The 18,571-nt window shown below is 43.0% G+C and overlaps 1 protein-coding gene across 1 annotated transcript in view; it reads left to right on the plus strand.

Annotated features, from left to right (window-relative positions):
* Positions 1-18,571, plus strand: part of Skor2 (SKI family transcriptional corepressor 2) — a 44,122-nt gene that overhangs the window by 10,199 nt on the left and 15,352 nt on the right. Inside the window, exons 5-6 of the mRNA XM_021151021.2 lie at positions 9,242-9,307; positions 9,689-9,787. Coding sequence (XP_021006680.1) covers positions 9,242-9,307; positions 9,689-9,787 — 165 coding nt within the window. The remainder of the gene's footprint in view (positions 1-9,241; positions 9,308-9,688; positions 9,788-18,571) is intronic.

Raw genomic sequence — 18,571 nt, forward strand, 5'->3', positions numbered from 1 at the left:
CTTTATTCATTTGCTCCTCACTTAGTGGAGAATGCCCACCACACACTAGGTAGTTAAACTCTGGAGATTCTGAGATAAGAAAGCAAGGCCAGTCTCTGACCTTTGGTTGCTGTCAACAAAGAGTGGGAGACAAACCAGCCAGACTGCATCACATATATGATTGGAATGTGTGTGTGTGTGTGTGTGTGTGTGTGTGTGTGTGTGTGTGTGTAGGAGAATATATATAGATATATACAATATATATGTATGTATGCAGGAATATATATATGTGTATATATATATACATATACATATATATATATATATATATATATATATATATATACATATATATTCCCAAGCCATACCCATAATCCCAGTACTTTCAACCCAGCCCACACTGTATAGTGAGAACTTGCCTCAAAACAAAACTCAAATAGAAAACATAACACTGTCTACTGGGGCTTACAAAGCTATGTTCCTTCAGCCAGTACTTAGCTCAATCATGATTTTTTGAAGACTGACAGTACAATATTTAACTCCTTCACATAAGCAGAACATGGGAGAATAAAACAGCTTTTTTTTTTAACTCCCTGGTAAATCAGATGGCTGGGTTTTTTTTTTGGGGGGGTTGGTTTTTTGTTTTTTTGGGTTTTTGCTTTTATATGAATGTGTCATTCTCCTGGTAATCACGAACATATTTACCAGGAAGTTTCAGTGGTTATGTATAGATACAGACTTCTCTATCCTTGGTGGCAGTTACTGCATTAACTGGTCCTCAGTATAAAGTCTGGTTTTCCGCAGCAGTTATTTCCATGGAATAGTTGTTCCTAATTTAGTTCAGTATCACCTTTATTCCAGGCTTTTGGGCCTATTGATAAGCTATTTGTTGACATTTATATAACTGAGGTTTTTAAATCCTGTCTGGAAAAGCACTATGCACAGTAGATGTTGTACTGTGTATAATTTGAGGGGCCGAGCAAGACAGTCTTCAGCAACCAAAATTCCCCAGAAAGCAGCAAAACTTCAAAAGTATGCCAAGCCACATAGAAGTAAATGGATAGAGGCTTGGTAAAAATATTACCAACTCAAAACTGTTGATGACAGGATTTCGCTTGCAATCCCAGAGTGGGTTTCACATCTCTGCTTTGAACAACTTCAGTAAAGTTAAGTGATTTGAAATTGAATGCAGTGGGCTAAGCTGGTGAGACAGCTCAGAGCTATGGCAGGTCAAGGAAATGAAGGAAAGAGGCCTCATCTTCCAATCCCTCCTAGAAAGGCAGCCAGCACCTGCGGACGCCAAGCACGGCTGCATCTTGTTACATGTACAGAAGTTTCAAAATCAATTTGATTTCCACGGGTATGATTCTCTAGTGTACTTAATATGCTGTGGATGGATTTCCAAGAATAGTAAGAAGCAGTTACACTTCTCATGAATATATAGCAGATGAAGCACTCTGATTTATTATTCCATTCGATTTTAGAACATGCTTATGATTGAGAGAGAGAGAGAGGAAGAGAAATTCTTAAAAGCCAGAGTAGTGGGCCTGAGTTTTAATTCTCTTACTTTAAGGGAACTTTGGGTAAGTTTGTATCCAAGTTGGTCTGCCTGTAGAATTTAACAAAACCTCTAACTTATTACAATCGTTACTTTTAGATAACATATCTCCAAGCCATTCAATATATGTGCCCAGAATTGAGTTATCCTTGTATTTCAGATCTACTTTCTATTTAGGAAAACTTTTTTTTCTTCGTGCTAATCATTTTTTTTAAAAATTATATGAAACTCAGTGAGATAGATAACAATGAAAAACTTTCTAGATAAAAAAAATGAGGGCTGTCAAGATGATAGAAAGAGAAAACCAAGTTCTGTGAGTCGTGCACCAACCTCCATATACATGTGTCACATTCACACATGCTGCCAACCACACATACACACATACACAAAATAAGTAAATAAATGTAAAGGAAATAAAAGTATTGCATAGCATTAACTCAATTCTGAAACTCAGGAGAAGCCTAGAATGGACTCCAGAGTTATTAATCAAATATATGTAACATATATATAGTACATATAATATATGTGTAATATATATAATATAACATATATGTGCGTGTTATATATATTTGTTCTTTGAGCCAAGTTTTCACTATTTAGTCAGGCTATCCTCAAACTCTTGGTCCTCCTAGCTTTGCCTCTGGAGTGCTGGGGTCTACACGCATGCGTAGCCACGTCCAGCTTAAATAATACATTTTGGGTATCAATCAGGAAGTGTGTCGTTGCTGGTTCTCATTGTAACCTCCCTGGCATCACAGACTCCAGCAGTTTCCCTTTGTTTCCACTGATGGGGAGAGTACTCCTCTAGGCTGTCCTGTAGCACTCCCTCTTTTGGTGACCTTCTTGCCTCCATTTCTGTTACCTTTGGAACGTGTCAAGCATCACAGAGACGTTTAGTTTGGTGTAGATGCAACGCCAAGGAACTAGCGGGACTCAAACCCAGTGACAGAGGAGAAAGTTCTTTAACTTTGCTCCCTATGTTATTGATTTTGTAGTATTTGTTGTGTAGTTTGTGTGTGAGTATCCATGTCCTCGTACACGTGGGTGCACGTGGGTGCGTGTGTAGACTAGACATCAACAGTGAACATGTTCCTCTGGGAGACAGGCAGGCCATGACGTCCACCTGTTTAAGTGGGTGCATGGGACCCCAAACTCCAGTCTTCATAGTTCGCCTACTAAGCAATCTCCCTAGCCCCTGTCATTGATTTCTTATGCCTGGATGCAAAGTGTCCTTTAAAAATCCTGTATGTAAACATATTGTGCTAATTTTTTTTATTATTCCAATTGTAGATTAATTTTGACTCAATCTAATTTGCATCTCTAAGATACATTATAAGGAAAAGGGAACAGGTTCAGAAAAGGCCTAGGCTAGATTACAAAGCTAAGGCCAGTTATCAAAATACAGTGTTTACTTTAAGAATTCAGCAGGTCTGTTTGGTTAATGCCAGCCTGCACTGGTAGGGTTCCAGGAAGCAAGAGGGTAGAATCTCCACCCAGCCGGAGAGGCTGTGGCAGCATGCTTGAAACATCATGCAGGGGCCAGCTGCACCTGAGTGTGCTAGATATCTGCTCCCCTGCACCAAAGCTCAGTCAGGAGTGCATCAGACCCCCGGGGCTGTTGAAACATTTGTCTGCCAGACAGAGTCATCTGAATGTGAGAATACATGTGGATCTCATATAATGACACTGAACCAAATCAAATTATGTTTATCTATTTGGAAGTGACCTTCGGGGGAAGGAGGGGGATGCATGCTTTCTTCTTGCATAAGCAAATGTGTTCTCCGAAAGATTTCCACCAAGTGTTCTCTGTCACAGTATTGGGAGGAGCAATGTGCTAGCTGCTGGGGTGGCCGGCTGCCTGGCAGGCCCTGTGAGCACTGCTGTGTGTGACTCAAGGAAGAATTTGGGGAGAAAGCTAAGCCAAGGAGTAGGACACCAGGGAGTGGGAGGCCTTTCAGTAGAAGGAATCGGTGAAAGCCAGGTCTCTTACTCCTTATTTTAAGACTTGGCATTTGATACTGTGCCCCATACAGATAAGACACCCTGCATTCTAGGGTACGTAAACTGAACACTAAGGGTCCAATATTTAAATCTTGTTGATTGAATTCAAATATTAAACATTTGCACTTATTTTTTGAAAATTTCCATACACGTATATAATGTTCCTTGAATGTATTCACTCCTCACAACCTCCTTTCAAAATCTTTCATCGTATCTGCCCCACCGCAACTTCATGTCCTCCTTTTATTATCTGTTTGCTTGTTGCTATTTTCAACCCAATGGGTTCAATGGGACCATCCACTGGGGCTTAGGGAACCCACCAGTAGCTACACTCCTAAAGGAATGGACTCCTCCTTCCTCACGGCCATTAACTGCCAGTATCTGCTCAACTAGGGTGGGAACTTGGGGTCCCCTCCCTAATCCATGCTGGAGTTTTTAACTGGCTTGATCTTGCACCCATCTTACTCAGATAACCACAGCTACTATGAGCTTGCGTGTGCAATCGGTTGTCACCTCCAGAAGACAGCACTCCTTCCGAGTCCTCTGGTTCTCAATACTTCTACCGAGCTCCTATTACTCAATGTTCAATGTGGGCAGTGCCCATCTGTGGATGTGTTTGCTGGGGCCAGTGCCCATCTATGAGTGTGTTTGATGGGGGCAGTGTCCCACCTATGGGTGAGTTTGATTCAGGCAGTGCCCTATCTACAGATGTGTTTGATGCAGGTAGTACCCATCTATGGGTGTGTTTGATGGGAGCAGGGTTCTATCTATGGGTGTGCTTGATGCAGGCAGTGCCCCATCTATGGGTGAGCACCTACCATCACTTGTTCTCAGTACTTTGAGTAGGACTGAGTCTCTGCAGTGACCACACCCACTTCAGTAAGATGCTTCTTTGACCAAGGCTGGAAGCAGCACAAATCTATGGACATAAGCATAAATGTTCAGAAAGGAGTTAACAACATGACAACCCCAATACATTCTTCCCCTAGAGCCCATGAGTTCCCTAGGCATAGGTTTAGACCATGCTTGCAATACCAAGCTTGAACTCTTGCCTGTGAAGCAGGCCTCAAGTCCAAGAAAGAGAGCAATCTGTTGCCTCTGTAAAGTCTTGTCACTCCTGCACCAGTGGGCACATCTTGGCCAGTGTGGGTAAGACCACTGATGAATGTCCCCCTTCCAACGCTGTAAGAGCTGGCTTCCAGGGAGAATCCCAGTGACATCTGTTTTACTGGTTTCTTTCCCTGTCCTATGACCATCACAGAACATGGCGTCTCATCTGTTTGTGTGGCTCGTGTCACTGAACCTGGAGAAATGGTTGTCCCTATCATGCCTGTGGCCCTAGGTTTCACCTCTAGCAAGTACAACAAATAAATCATTAACATATATAGAAAAATTAATACTTTATAATAAAATTATTGTTGTAGTAAAACAACAATAGTAAAATGAATCCTAATATATTTGTTTTTTTTTTACTGGAAGCCATGCAGGCATATATATTAATTAATATTTTCCGTGTTTTACCTACAATTTGGACTAAGTGTTTTTACATTAAAAACTTTGAAAATCTCAGACAAGAAAAAAAAAACTTATTTTTTTATTGGGACATCACAAACTTCCCAGTAGAGAGAAAATATAGTTAGCTTGATTTAATCTGATTGTAAAACAAATTGAAATGTACTTTTTCCACTTATAAGAGTTAGGTTTAACTATAACAATTAGTTTAGGGCTCAATGGTTAAGAGCACTGACTGCTCTCCCAAAGGTCCTGAGTTCAATTCCCAGCAACCACATGGTGGCTCACAACCATCTGTAATGGGGCCTGATGCCTTCTTCTGGTGTGTCTGAAGACAGCTACAGTGTACTCTTATAAATGAAATAACTAAATCTTTTAAAACAAAATGAAACAAAACAAAAAACCAAAAAAGGCCCTCATGACAATTGAAGATTTACAATAGTAGTGGTTGGTGTTTCTTTGACAAACGAGAGTCAGTTAGTCCAGGAGGCATTTGTGGGATGTATTTTCACCCTCCTTGGGGTAAGGTGGTGTTGTTGCTGCCTTCAGAAAGCCAATCTCCTAGTCAGGAAACAAAGGAGTAAAGGAAGGGAGTGATCGTTGGCACTTGCAGAAACTGAGACTGCTTCATAGAAGCCAGGTCTTAGTCCTTTTGCGATGCCACAACAGAAACACCTAACAGTATTTATTTCTCAAGTTCTTGAAGCTGTGAAGTCCCAGATCCAGATAGCAGCATCTCGGTGTCTGATGGGGCTTCTTAGGAGATGTGTAGGCATCCGTTTCCTGGCTACACAGGACACGATGGAACCAAGGCCCGCCCATGGCACTGATCCCATGCATCTCAAAGATTAGGGCTTCAATAAATAAAGGCTGGAGATCGAGGAATGCTCGGTCCACACCAAGGAGACTTAAACGGCTTTTTGGAATGCCATTGGATGTCTCAAATGGAGTAGGAAGTGGGGAGAGGGTCAGGTACCCTCAGGCGAGGCAGACAACACAAGGCAAAACAATCCAGAGTGAGAAGCACAGGCCTGAACACAGTAAAGGAGTCGCGTTGGCAATACAGGCAGATGAGCTAGGGACAGGGCATCAGGAACCCGGATCCTTCAAAGCAATGTAGAATGGAATTTTCTTTCCCTGTGATTACCAGGGAATCCATCCCGGGTTCTTGAAGAAGGGCACACCACAACAGTTAAGAGAGAGTAATCTGTCTTAAGCCTATAAAGGTTATGCTAGAGAATTCACTGACCCGTTCTTTGTGTGTTCGTGAGATTTAGTCCCTCCTTGTTTGATGTTCACTACTTGTGTATGCCGTAGCATGGGACATGCTCACAACCCATCCCTCCTGTCTGTTTTCTGATGACTGAGCATGGGCAGAACCAAGGGTGCGACGGAACATCTAGAACTTGAGGCCACCAGGGCCGGGGGACCCAGAGAGAATGGGAAAGCAAAGCAATGTTCCCAGGCCTTGGCTTTTGGTTGCATCTGGTGTTCTCAGATCATGAAGGTCCCATGAGAAGGTGGTGCATTCCTAAACATCAGCTTTGCGTCTTATCCCCCTTCCCTCCCCCCCAGAACTTACACTCAGGTTATTCATTTTTTCCCACTTCAAACCACTTCTGTTTTCTTCTACCTTCTGACATGTTTGAGGCCAGGCCTCTAAGAAAGACATTCCTCCCATGCATACTGTTTTCTGCCTCTAAGCAACTGAGATCTCTAAATTTCCCCCATCCTCTCTGCTTGTAAATATTTTTTTTTAAAAAAAGAAGAACGTAAGGGAAAGAAGGTGAGCGCTTTAATTTGGGGATGCCTCCAAAGCTGTTCATTCATTTTACGAAGTAAAACGTATCTAATGGACAGAACATTCGTCAACCTGACGGAATATTAGTCAAAATTGGAAGCTCATTGCCAAGTAAATCACATTTATTTCATCTAGTATTAGACTGCCTCTTAAAAAAAAAAAAAACAGATGGAAAACATTAGCAGTAATAGTGAACAAACATCCAGGCTCCCAGAGGTCATTTTTAACCACCATTAACAATCTGGATCCCACAGATTAGCAAGGATGCAGAAAGCGGCAGTCCAGTAAGAGACACACAGAGCACAGCTGAGACTGCTTCTGTGACCTTGTTTACCTGACACTTAGACTGGAAAATAAATCCTCAGTGAGACGGGAACGTTCATATCTTCTAAGTTTTACATTGGCTATTTTTGCTCAGAAATCACAGCAAAATGTCTTATTTGTAATAGACACTACGCAAGATGTTAATAAAACCACCAAGGCTGGTGAAAAGAGTGGCCCATTGTTAACATCACCAGTAGATTTTCCTGCAGTCTGTCTGTTTCCATTTACCCGCTATTGTTTTAGGGGTGGTCTGTACATATAGTGTTAGTAATTACAAAGAGGAAAGGAACGATAGCTTTATATATCTTTATTTTTAATGTATTCATCCAATTGAAATGTAATGTAAGATAAACAGTTCTCCAAATATATTAATGAATCAAAAAGTCCGATCCACCACATGGTAAGAGCATGCTCCTGGAAGCACTCTCACTTCTCTAAGTCATTCTCTGAAGGTTAGATTGAGAAATTCTCTCACCACCAGTGAGGACGCTCCGAGGTGTGGACCAACCTGCTTGCCCTTCTCTGTTGGAATTCATATTTCATCAGTAGGGAACTTCTGTACTGGTCAGCTGACGCTACATAGTCAGCCCTGCCTGCACCCACCACACATCTTCACTTCAAGACATCACCATGCACAGTTTACATATTCATGACTGGTTACCAACCTGTTACTTTTCTAGTAGAGAAAAGTCAGATTCCTTAGGGATCCTATCGAGGTCCACCATTGGGAAACTTCACAGGCATTTTCCTCACTGTAAGGAAAAGAGAATCTCACTGTCCTGGACCAAGAGTACACCTGGGACTAATAGAGAGATCAAGTTCAAGATGTATCGAAATGAAGTTGTGTGAATATGCTCGACTTGTTAGAGAATGCCTGCCAGTAAGAAACGTAGGGGTGGGGGTGGGGAGGGTGAAGGATATATTAGGCTCTGCCCCCAAATGTGAGTACATTTGAATAAACAGCAAGCAGAGAATTGAAGTGATAGATACATTTTGGCTGGCACCACTTAAGATTTATGCCCTCCTGGGGTTCCTTCAGTAACAACAAAAGACACTCCACTGGGGGCTTGTTGTTGTATGTCCAGCCCTGTGAGGCGCTGGCTGGATGTAGAGAAGAGACAGAGAGGGCCCTTGCCTCCTGCAGTGACTGACCTAGTGGGTGAAGAAAAGAGAAGGGAACGCCCTGTGCCCCCTCTGGGACACAGTGTGGGGAATCTATAAAACCTTCTCAGAAAGCCATTACCTGTTAGTACAGAAAGTTACAGAAAGTAACCTAAGATTTGAAAACAAAATCACCTAGTTAGCTGGATGAATGGGTTAAACCTTTGCTGTCTTTGGGCTCTCCCTTTCGGGAAGACTCAATTTGCTGTAGATAAATGTATCATTTCATTTGCCATTGTTCTGGTTAGCATGTAGCAAAACAGAAGCAACAGTCTAATATAGTTCTTACTATAGACGGCTGGCTGGCTTATTTAGTTCGGTTTGGGTGCTGGGGTTGAGGCAGTAGCCTGGTGCTTGCAACCCTGTGCTTAGCTCCTGGACTCCAACCTCTGCTCCCACATTCCTTTTTATGGGTAGGAATGAGTTATCATGACGGGAAGCTATCGCTGAGTAAGTAAATCTGTACAAACTAACAGATAATCTCTTTCACATCTCCGCTGTAGATAGAATACATCTCTTTCAGCTGGCTATCAATGGCCAGGAGATCCTCCAGGCCTGACTGTTCCCCCAACACAAGACCTCCTTCCTTTTTTACTGTTATAGATTTTGGAGATACCAAAAGTTTAGGAAACTACTCCCTCGGCCAGTCTGAGGGCCTCCTCTCTCGAGCGATGGAGCTGTTCTACGGCCAGTCGGGCTCTAACCTCGTGTTCTAGAGTGCTTCTGAGATTCAAAGAAGTGGTACCTACCCATTCTCAAGAACATCACTGAGTCCTGTGGTTTTCTAACTTCAGCTCATGTTAAATAATAACATAAGCTTTTTCTAGGTGTGAAAAAGAAAGTGAAAAACTCGGGGAAAATCGTCCATGCAAACTAATATTTTTTCCTTTATTTTTTTTTTAAAGGTGAACATACACAAGAAACCAATTCACCTCACTCACTCAAAAAGGATGTAGAAAACATGGGAAAAGGTAAAGACAAGTTTGGAAGCTGTATACTTCTCTTGGCTCTTAAAGAGTACAGAGATAATAAGAAGATATTTTTGTTCTGCACCATATTTTAAGCTTGACAAGCAACATATGAATAATATATGGACCATTGGGTGGATATAATTGAGATTAATGCATACATATCAATCAATACATGACACTGTAATATAATACTTTAAAATAATATATTACATTGATTTATATTCATGGATTTCTGCACAAAATCTATCCTATGTCTATGCAAGACTTTTTAAACCGGTAAAATATTTTGTCTTATAATAACAAATTGCCAGATATAACAGTTCTCTAGAGAGTTATTTGTAAGGATTAGTAAAATGGCTCTTCTTTTTTTTCCCCCATTAGAGGAACTTCAGAAGGTTTTGTTTGAGCAAATAGATTTGCGGAGGCGACTGGAGCAAGAATTCCAGGTGTTAAAAGGAAATGCGTCCTTCCCAGTTTTCAGTAAGGATTCCTTTTCATTCATCCTATTTGTGGGAATCTCTATCGTTAGACTCAAGAGTGAGTTTAAGCCAGAAGTGGCTAAGTCCAAAGCCCACACAGCCTGCCCACACTCTGTTGAAGTAATCACACACGTTAATCTCTTATCTGTGCTCCAAATTAACTCAAAGGTAAGATCTCTATTTATGATCTGATGTATGGGTAGCAGCCAGTGTATGTGCATTTTAATGTATGTATATAAACACAATTTAATGTATGTATATAAGCACACAATTCAGTATGAAATGTGTTCACATATTGAAATATGTCCAGACTATCTATTTTAATTTACAATAATCCCTTGGTATTTATTAGTTTCTAAAATAAGAAAAACAAAGGTGCAGGTAGCCTTTATTCTTAGCTCTGGCTAGCCACTGATGTGGGTGAGAGATGTGTGTAAACAGGAAGATTTAAACAGACTGGCGTCCACACATCTATTCGATTACCGTAGCTCCCTCTTACCTTGAAGAGATAAGGCAGGCAGCACCCAGTAGGTGCACAAAACTTGCAGATAGTTTCAAGCCCCCCTCCCCACACTCTTTTTCCTCTCTATTCACATTCATGCAATAAAGTTTAATCTGAGAGATTAGTAATAACGACCAAGGACAAAGATAGAACAATTGTGACCACCTATATTATAATAAACCTTACTTAAAATTATGAATTGCTTGTTTCTAGAATTTTCCACTTAATGTTGTTAGGCTACACTTGACCACGTATAAACAGAATCAAAGAAACCAAAACCCAGAGTTAAGGGACACTACCATAGTTAAATTAATTTAATTTTAATAGTTTTATACCCTCGATCTATTTTATGGGGACATTTGATTCCAATGTGAAGCAGGAAATCAGGTTATCGTTGTTCCCAGGGTCAGAGAATTTCAGAAAGGCTTCATAGTAGGTGTCTATGTAAAACTGCAAAATTCACCTGCCATGATGGGATAGTGCAGAAACAAATGCATCATGGGAGTGTTTCTTGGGCTTCTAGGAGGTTCCCTTTGCTGTATTCTTCTCCTCAGAAAAATGAGAGTGAGAAAGGAAATAGCATGCAAACAAATCTTTAAGATTTATTTTTATTTTAAATTGTGTGTGAGTGTGTATATGTGTATGTAAGTGTGTATATGTGTGTGTGTGTATATGTATGTGTGTGTATGTGTGAGTGTATGTGTGTGTGTGTGTATGTCTATCAGTGTGTGCATATGAGTACTTGAATGCAGGTACCCAAGGAAGCCAGAGATGTCCTGGAGCTGGAGTTAACGGGCAGTTGTTAGCGCCCAACGTGGGTCCTGGGAATCAAACCCTGGTCCTCTGCAAGAGCAGGACATACTCTTACCTGCTGAGCCATCTCTCCAACCCCAGTATTTTTTTAAGTATGCAAATTTAAATTTTTTTCTGAGACACTACTTTAGAATACTGGCATGTCTGGTGGAATCTGAACAGCATAACACCTGAGCTGCATAAAGCTCCAGCCGCAGGAAGAATGTGACCCGTGGCCTCACAGCGAAGAGGGGAACAAATGATTTGTTTCCACGTAGCTAAGCTGATCTGACTGTGGAGCTGAGGCATCGCTGCTTTTAGATCTAGCAGAGTGGGTTCTAGTCCACTGAAGCCCCAGAAAGCCCTCTCAGTTCCCGAGAGGCCAGTGTGGTCATAATTTGTTCTACTAGTAACAGCTAATTAATAGTCATTTAAGAGAACATGCAATTCACAGTATATATTCGATGTATATATGCTTATACATTGTCCTTACTCTAACATAAGTCATATACACTAAAGCAATGTTAGGCTGGGCCAGGGCATAACTCAGCCCTGAGTTCAGTCCCTATCACCACACAGAAAACAAAAACAATGTAACAAACAAAACTAGAACCTAGCAGTCATTTTGGGTTTTTTGTTTTTGTTTTTTTAAAGGTTTATTTATTTATTTTTATGCATACGTGTACAGTGTAGCTGTACAGATGGCTGTGAGCCTTCATGTGGTTGTTGGGAACTATACTTAGGACCTCTGCTCACTCCAGTCAACCCTGCTCGCTCTGGTCGGCCTGCTTGCTCAGTCCCTGATCACTCTGGCCCAAAGATTTATTTATTATTATAAATAAGTACACTGTAGTTAACTTCAGATGCACCAGAAGAGGGTGTCAGGTCTCATTACCGGTGGCTGTGAGCCACCATGTGATTGCTGAGATTTGAACTCAGGACCTTCAGAAGCGCAGTCATCTGAGTCATCTCACCAGCAAGATCTGAGTTGACATGAGCCAGCCTGTGACTGCCACACATGTGAAGTATTGCAATAAACAACATTTTCCAGTTTGGGACATGTGAAACCTACTCCACCCACCAAGGAATTGGTGTAGTTATACCTAACTTGGAATAATGCTTGGTTTAGACATACTAAAAAAAAGACAGTTTCACTCCATGAAATTAGGAAATATGCGTTATGTTCTTGTTATCTAAGTAGGACTGTGGTAGGCCGGCATGCAGACTCAGCCTCCCATGATGGGAACAGGAAACCTGAGCTCTGGAAGCCACACCTGGAGGAAGCACAGGAGACTCCAAGAGGTCTGGAAAGCTTTTTACAAAGGTGGACAGACTTTCACAGTCACAGGCAAAAATCCAGGTTCTTTGGAGCACTCACTGACACACAGTTGCGGAGCTATAGGGTGTGGCCATTCGGACTCTTAAGTTCTAAAATCTACCAGACCTGAGCAAGCTTCTCCTCCCTGGTTGCCTGACCTGGAAACTGCCAACTGGGGCAGATAATTCCTGTCTCCCAGGATGAAAGCACAAAGTGACACAATCCATGCAAAACGCTGTGCGTGAACTCGGTTTAAGTTAGGTATTCAATAGCTGCCGTCGGTAGTCCGAGGTGGTGGCGGTGAAGTAGGGTGAGGAGGGGAGACTCAGCTCTGAGCTGCACCGAGGATCACTAAAACATTGGACTGTGGGGTATTTGTGTGGTTCTGAGGGCTGAGCTGAGTTACAAAAATGAGTTCTGAATATAGATAGTGAGCAGGTGTCATAGGAGAAAAGAGGCAGACGAGGGAGAGGAAAAGAACCTGGGGAGAAAGAACGGGAGGAAGGAGAGGAAAGAAGCAAATAAAGAAGTAGAAAAAAAGTGAAGAGGGGAGTGGAGGAGCCTGCATCCTGGGGGCAGAAGAGCCCACATCTTTAGTAGAAGGCAGAAGTCTGGAGGTGGCGAAGCCAGCTAACCTCTAACTGTGTTGAACGGCTTCCCAGAACTTAAATTCATGAGCCTGACCATGCTGGGGAAACCCAGAGGAGGACAGGACCCTGGCACCAGGCAGGAAGGCAGGCTGAGAACAGGTGCTCAAGGGGGCTCTCCAGGTTCGGTAGCAGCATGCACCCTTGCTTGCAGGAGGCATGCTCCCTGGCCTCTTTTCCAACTGCACCACAGTCAATGGAAGCTATAGTGTCCACCCCAACTCCTCTCTGCTCCGGCCCACACCATTCCCCTAAAATGCCATCTCTAACATAAACTTCTGCATCCAAGAATCTGTCTTTGGACCCGCTCACTCGCAGCTTATTTACGGGTCTACATTAACTCCTGCCTGGCGAAAGCCCTCAGCCGGCACCCTCTGCCTCTGCACATTTTCACTTCTTCCTCTCTCTACTCCAGTGGCCACAGAGACCACCCTTTCTCCAACTTTCCCTCTAGTTCTCTTGACCTCCCTGGCTCAGGCCCTCCTCCCCCAACTGTGACACAGTTCAAGTGGCTCTACCACCGGGAGGGAAGCCTTCGCATGCTGGCATTGACGCCCTTTTCTATCACCTGGTTGTATCTTTCCAGTGTTCTCTGATGGCTTCCACCCAACCATGCTGCCGTCCCCCTCCCCAACACTCCTCTGTGGCCACGTTCAACACTGGCATTCTGTGGGTACAGATTGCTCTTAGGAAGTGGTAGACTTGAGTGTTGATGTTGTATTTAAAATTAACATTGACTGTGAAAAACGATATAGGATCAGCAAAGGTTGTTGCGCGGAGGTGCTCTGCTGAGTTAAGGAGTTAGTCCTGGATTCTGTGGGTTTAAAGAGAAGAGAGTGAATAGGTTAGTCAGTCGCATAGGAGCGTATCAATGAGCAGGCAGAGCTTTGTGAATGTTGGGATTCATCTAAAGTGCCCTCAATTTAGATTCTCATAAAGTATCACTCTTCTTTAAAAAAAAAAAAAAAAGATTTATATGAGTACCCTGTAGCTGATTCCAGAAACACCACAAGAGGGCATGAGATCCCATTAGAGATGGTTGTGAGCCACCATGTGGTTGCTGGGAATTGAACTCAGGACCTTATTAGAGCAGACAGTGCTCTTACCCGCTGAGCCATCTCTCCAGACCCAGTATCACTCTTCAGATGTATTTTCTGGTTACTTATTTTTCTTTTTTTATGTGTATGTTTGTCAGAGGTGGGCAAATGTGTGTACTGGAGCACATACATATAGATACATACCGTGGAGGCCAGAAGACAGTCGGGGGGGGGGGGTGTCATTCCTCAGGAAAGCTTTTTCCTTTGAGACAGGGTCTTTCTTGGCCCTCACCAATTGGACTAGGCTGGCTGGCGACCTAGCACCAGAGACACTCCTGCCTCTGCTTCCCCATCACAGGATTACAGACCTGTGAAGCCATTCCTAGCATTTTTAGATGGTTTCTTGGGGCTGAACTCAGGTCACGGGGCAACCTTTGCCCACTGATCATCCCCACAGACCCCTGAGTGTTTCTTACTGAAAACAAACTCAGTGTCACCTAGATGAAGCCTATTGTCAACATCATCAGGCTGTGACCATTAGACATGCCACATGGGTGTTCTTACTCATGGTCCCAGGAATGCATGCTGTACACAGCTGCTGTTGGGAAATTTCTTTTTGCCTCCCATATTGAGGAAGGAACCTAAGACCTTGTGCATGCTAAGCAAGCCTTCTACCCTAAGATACAGCTCCCCATGCAGAATCTCCTTAAATAGTAAAGTATCAGTTTTGTGACATGTAACCAATATTCCTTAAATTCACCTTTAAATGGTAACTATGGTGTTTCCTGGGATGTTGAATGTATAATTTCTTTTCACGCTGAAAATTTCTGTTTCTCTCTAAGCAAATCCATCAGTCTTGGGTGTAGAACTGCATGCTTGTCAGTAGTGGAGCAATCTCAGCACTGGAGACATAGAAGCAGGGGGTTTAGGAGATCAGGGTCAGCCTCTGGGACATAATGAGCTTGAGGCTAGCCTAAACTGCTGAATTTGGTTTCAAACAAAATGAAGCAAAAGTTTAATGAATTCTTTGCTCTTGGCCTTTTGCCATCGATGCCCTTTCCACTCCAATTTAAGAAAGACATTCCCCATTTCTCTAACCCTCGATGTTCTGCCTCTTAAGGAACTGAATTCACTGTATCGCAGCAGAGCATGAAATAAGGAACATCTAGTAGCCTCTATAAATGTCTTGTGAACCTAAATTGCCCTTTGCTGTCCCACCCTATGCCCCGGAACTTTCTAGGATCCAGGCAAGTGTCCCAGCTGGGTCATCAGCTCCTGGCTGCCCCTTATCCTCATCCCCTCCCCACCCCACCCCCCCGCCCAATTACCACTCTGGGCAGATCGCTGGCTGACTAGAGGAATCTACTGTGAGGAAAGTTCTCTTCTCACACGAGGAAAAGGAGAGAGAGAGAGAGAGAGAGAGAGAGAGAGAGAGAGAGAGAGAGAGGGAGAGAGGGAGAGAGAGAAAGGAAAGAGAGGAAGGAAGGAAAGAAGGGNGAGAGAGAGAGAGAGAGAGAGAGAGAGAGAGAGAGAGAGAGAGGGAGAGAGGGAGAGAGAGAAAGGAAAGAGAGGAAGGAAGGAAAGAAGGGAAGAAAGAAAAAGAAAGAAGAGAGAAAGAGAAAGAAAGAAAGAAAGAAAGAAAGAAAGAAAGAAAGAAAGAAAGAGGAAGGAAAGAAGAGAGAAAGAGAAAGAAAGGAAGGAAGGAAGGAAAGAAAGAAAGAAAGAAAGAAAGAAAGAAAGAAAGAGAAAGAAAGAAGAGAGAGAAAGAAAGAAGAGAGAAAAAGAAAGAAAGAGAAAGAAAGAAGAGAGAAAAAGAAAGAAAGAAAGAGAGAGAGGAAGGAAAGAAGGAAAGAAAGAAGAGAGAAAGAAAGAAAGTAAGAAAGAAAGAAAGAAAGAAAGAAAGAAAGAAAGAGGAAGGAAAGAAAGAAAGAAGAGAGAAAGAAAGAAAGTAAGAAAGAAAGAAAGAAAGAAAGAAAGAAAGAGGAAGGAAAGAAAGAAAGAAGAGAGAAGGAAAGAAAGAAAGAAAGAAAGAAAGAAAGAAAGAAAGAAAGAAAGAAAGAAAGAAAGAAAGAAAGAAAGAAAGAAAGAAAGGCAGGCAGGCCTCTTGTCTGGGAATATGGCAGCTATATGGAGGTTCTAGGGGGCAAGCCATTAGAGATGGCTTTAATACCAGGTCAGTTTGTGGTGGATGTTTCTCTTGTTACCCCGTGCCCAGACTGTGGACTCTGACCAACTCCAGGGCCTCCTGCTGTGTGATGGCTACCAACTCCTCCCACAGCACCTAACTTCTAATCAGCATCAGGACATATAAGAATCACGCACTTCTGCTCCCGGCATGAGACTGCAGAAAGGGCATTTGTCCCTGACCAAATAAGTTTGTTCTGCATCAGATCTTATAATGTTAAAATAAGAATATTTCCCAGGGACATCATTCTCTCCCAGTTCCTTCCAAGGAAGGTTCAGGGACCCAGGGCAGGGCACCAAAGCTCTGGCCCTCTGGTGATAATGCTGTTTTTTTTTAATCCCATTCCTTCAGTCTTCACTGATTCTCACTGAAGACTGCTGTGGGCCTAGAGATTTTTAAAGTATCTAAAACTTACCTTCCCGTCCTGGGAACTCACTATATAGCTAGATGGAAGACAGTTGTATCCCAGCTAGTAATATGTACTTTGGATGTGTTAGAGAAGATATGTGCAGCTGGCTGGAAGAATCCAAAAGAAAGATAGCTGCTTCTGGTAGGAGAGCCCAGGGAACTGGGAGACTTTTTACAGGGAGGAAGCATTTGAACTGGGATTTAGGAAAATGAAGGTGCTTGCTATAAGTACCTGTGGTACCTGTGGTAGACCACAGCAGGAACAAGGAAGGATCCAGAGACAAGGAACATAATGCCTGTTTACAAGCTGGGGAGTGGGTGGTTGGCTTGCAATGTTCCTGGAATTTCCCCCTTGACCTCTGCCACAGTCTGCCTGCGATGCCCCTTCCTCCTTCCTCCCAAAGATGCTCTTTAGCTCTCTGCTCGGCACCCCCATACCCCCTCATTGACCCACCCTGTCGCCACTACTCTAAAATCTTCCTCATCACATTTAGACATGAAAGTAGGGCTCTGATGCTTTTCGAACACAAACGATAATGTATGCCTTGGTTTGGGGGGAAGGAATTATAATCGTATAGAAAGGTAAATGCCAAGAAAGTGAAAGACCAATTATTTTTATTCCCCGAGACTTAGGATTTGTGACCTTGAAAATGTTGGGAAGCCGCTGAAGTTTTTTTTCAGGCAGAATTTTAGGGAAATGACAGGGATTTGTGGAGGAGGAACTAGAGATGTGAGGCCCTCAGAAGCCTGTTCAGAAGGAGGCACCGGCACATGGGAGGTGACAAGGGAGCTGGTGGGGGAATCACAGAGCATCCACTGACAGTTAGATGACTGTAAAGGTAAAGAAAGAAGAGAAGAAAAGCTGTGGGTGAGGTTTCTGTATTTCTCCAAGCTTCTGCCTATCAGCCACAGTGCAGTGTGAATCTATGTCTTTTTGTTTTTTTTTTAAGGGGAAAAAGCAATGTTATCCAGGACTACACTTTAAAAAACAAACCCATGCAGAACATGCTGTGCTGTGCTGTGCTGTGCTGTGCTGTGCTGTGCTGTGCTGTGCTGTGCTGTGCTGTGCTGTGCTGTGCTTGCTATAGGTTTGGAAGGAATTTAGAAAAAAAATAAAATAATTAACACATAGAATGTCAATGCTGTTCTATATAGCAGCCACCTGGGATTGTGGCCAAGTCTATAGCATTGATGAGACTAAAGAAGACCACAACAGGGCTGGCATGGGATGGGAAGGCTTGATATTTGGAGAGGCAGGCTGGCATACAAGACACTAAGCTGCAAGGGATCCAGGCAAGCATTTTCTTACTACCCAGAAGGCATCACAAGTGTGCAGTGTTCAGCACTGCCTGAGCTACTCCCTTCCTCACTGGCAGCTCTGCAGACAGTAGGGGATTTCCATGCTGTGACTTGCACAGGTAGAGAACATGTCTGCAATGCACATTTCTGGGTGGTTCTTACATACAAAGGAACAGACTCAATAGAGCATGGGATACCTCTGTAAAAAGAGGTGGCATTACCTCTCAGAATTTCCTGTGTAGTCTAATAAAATTATAGTGTTGAAAACATATCTTCAAATCACTAAATGGTTTACTTACAAATAAAAAAGTAGACCTGTGGCATGTTCCTGTAACCGTTGGGAGGCAGAAATATCAAGGCCAGCCTGATTAGAGAGTTCAAGACCAGCTAGGGCTACACAGGTATTGTCTTTAAAAGAAAAGGACAAGGAAGAGGAGGGGGAGAAGTAGAGGAGGAGACAGGAGAAGGGAGAAAGGAGGAGAAGGAGGAAAGGTGAGGGGAGAGGAAAAGAGAGGTGAAGAGAGAGGGGAGGTGAGAGAGGGAGGGGAGAGGAGGGGAGGGGAAAGGAGGTGGGGAGAGAGGAAAGAGGGCAGGGGA

Source organism: Mus caroli, chromosome 18, assembly GCF_900094665.2.
Source record: "Mus caroli chromosome 18, CAROLI_EIJ_v1.1, whole genome shotgun sequence".
Taxonomy (NCBI): Eukaryota; Metazoa; Chordata; class Mammalia; order Rodentia; family Muridae; genus Mus; species Mus caroli.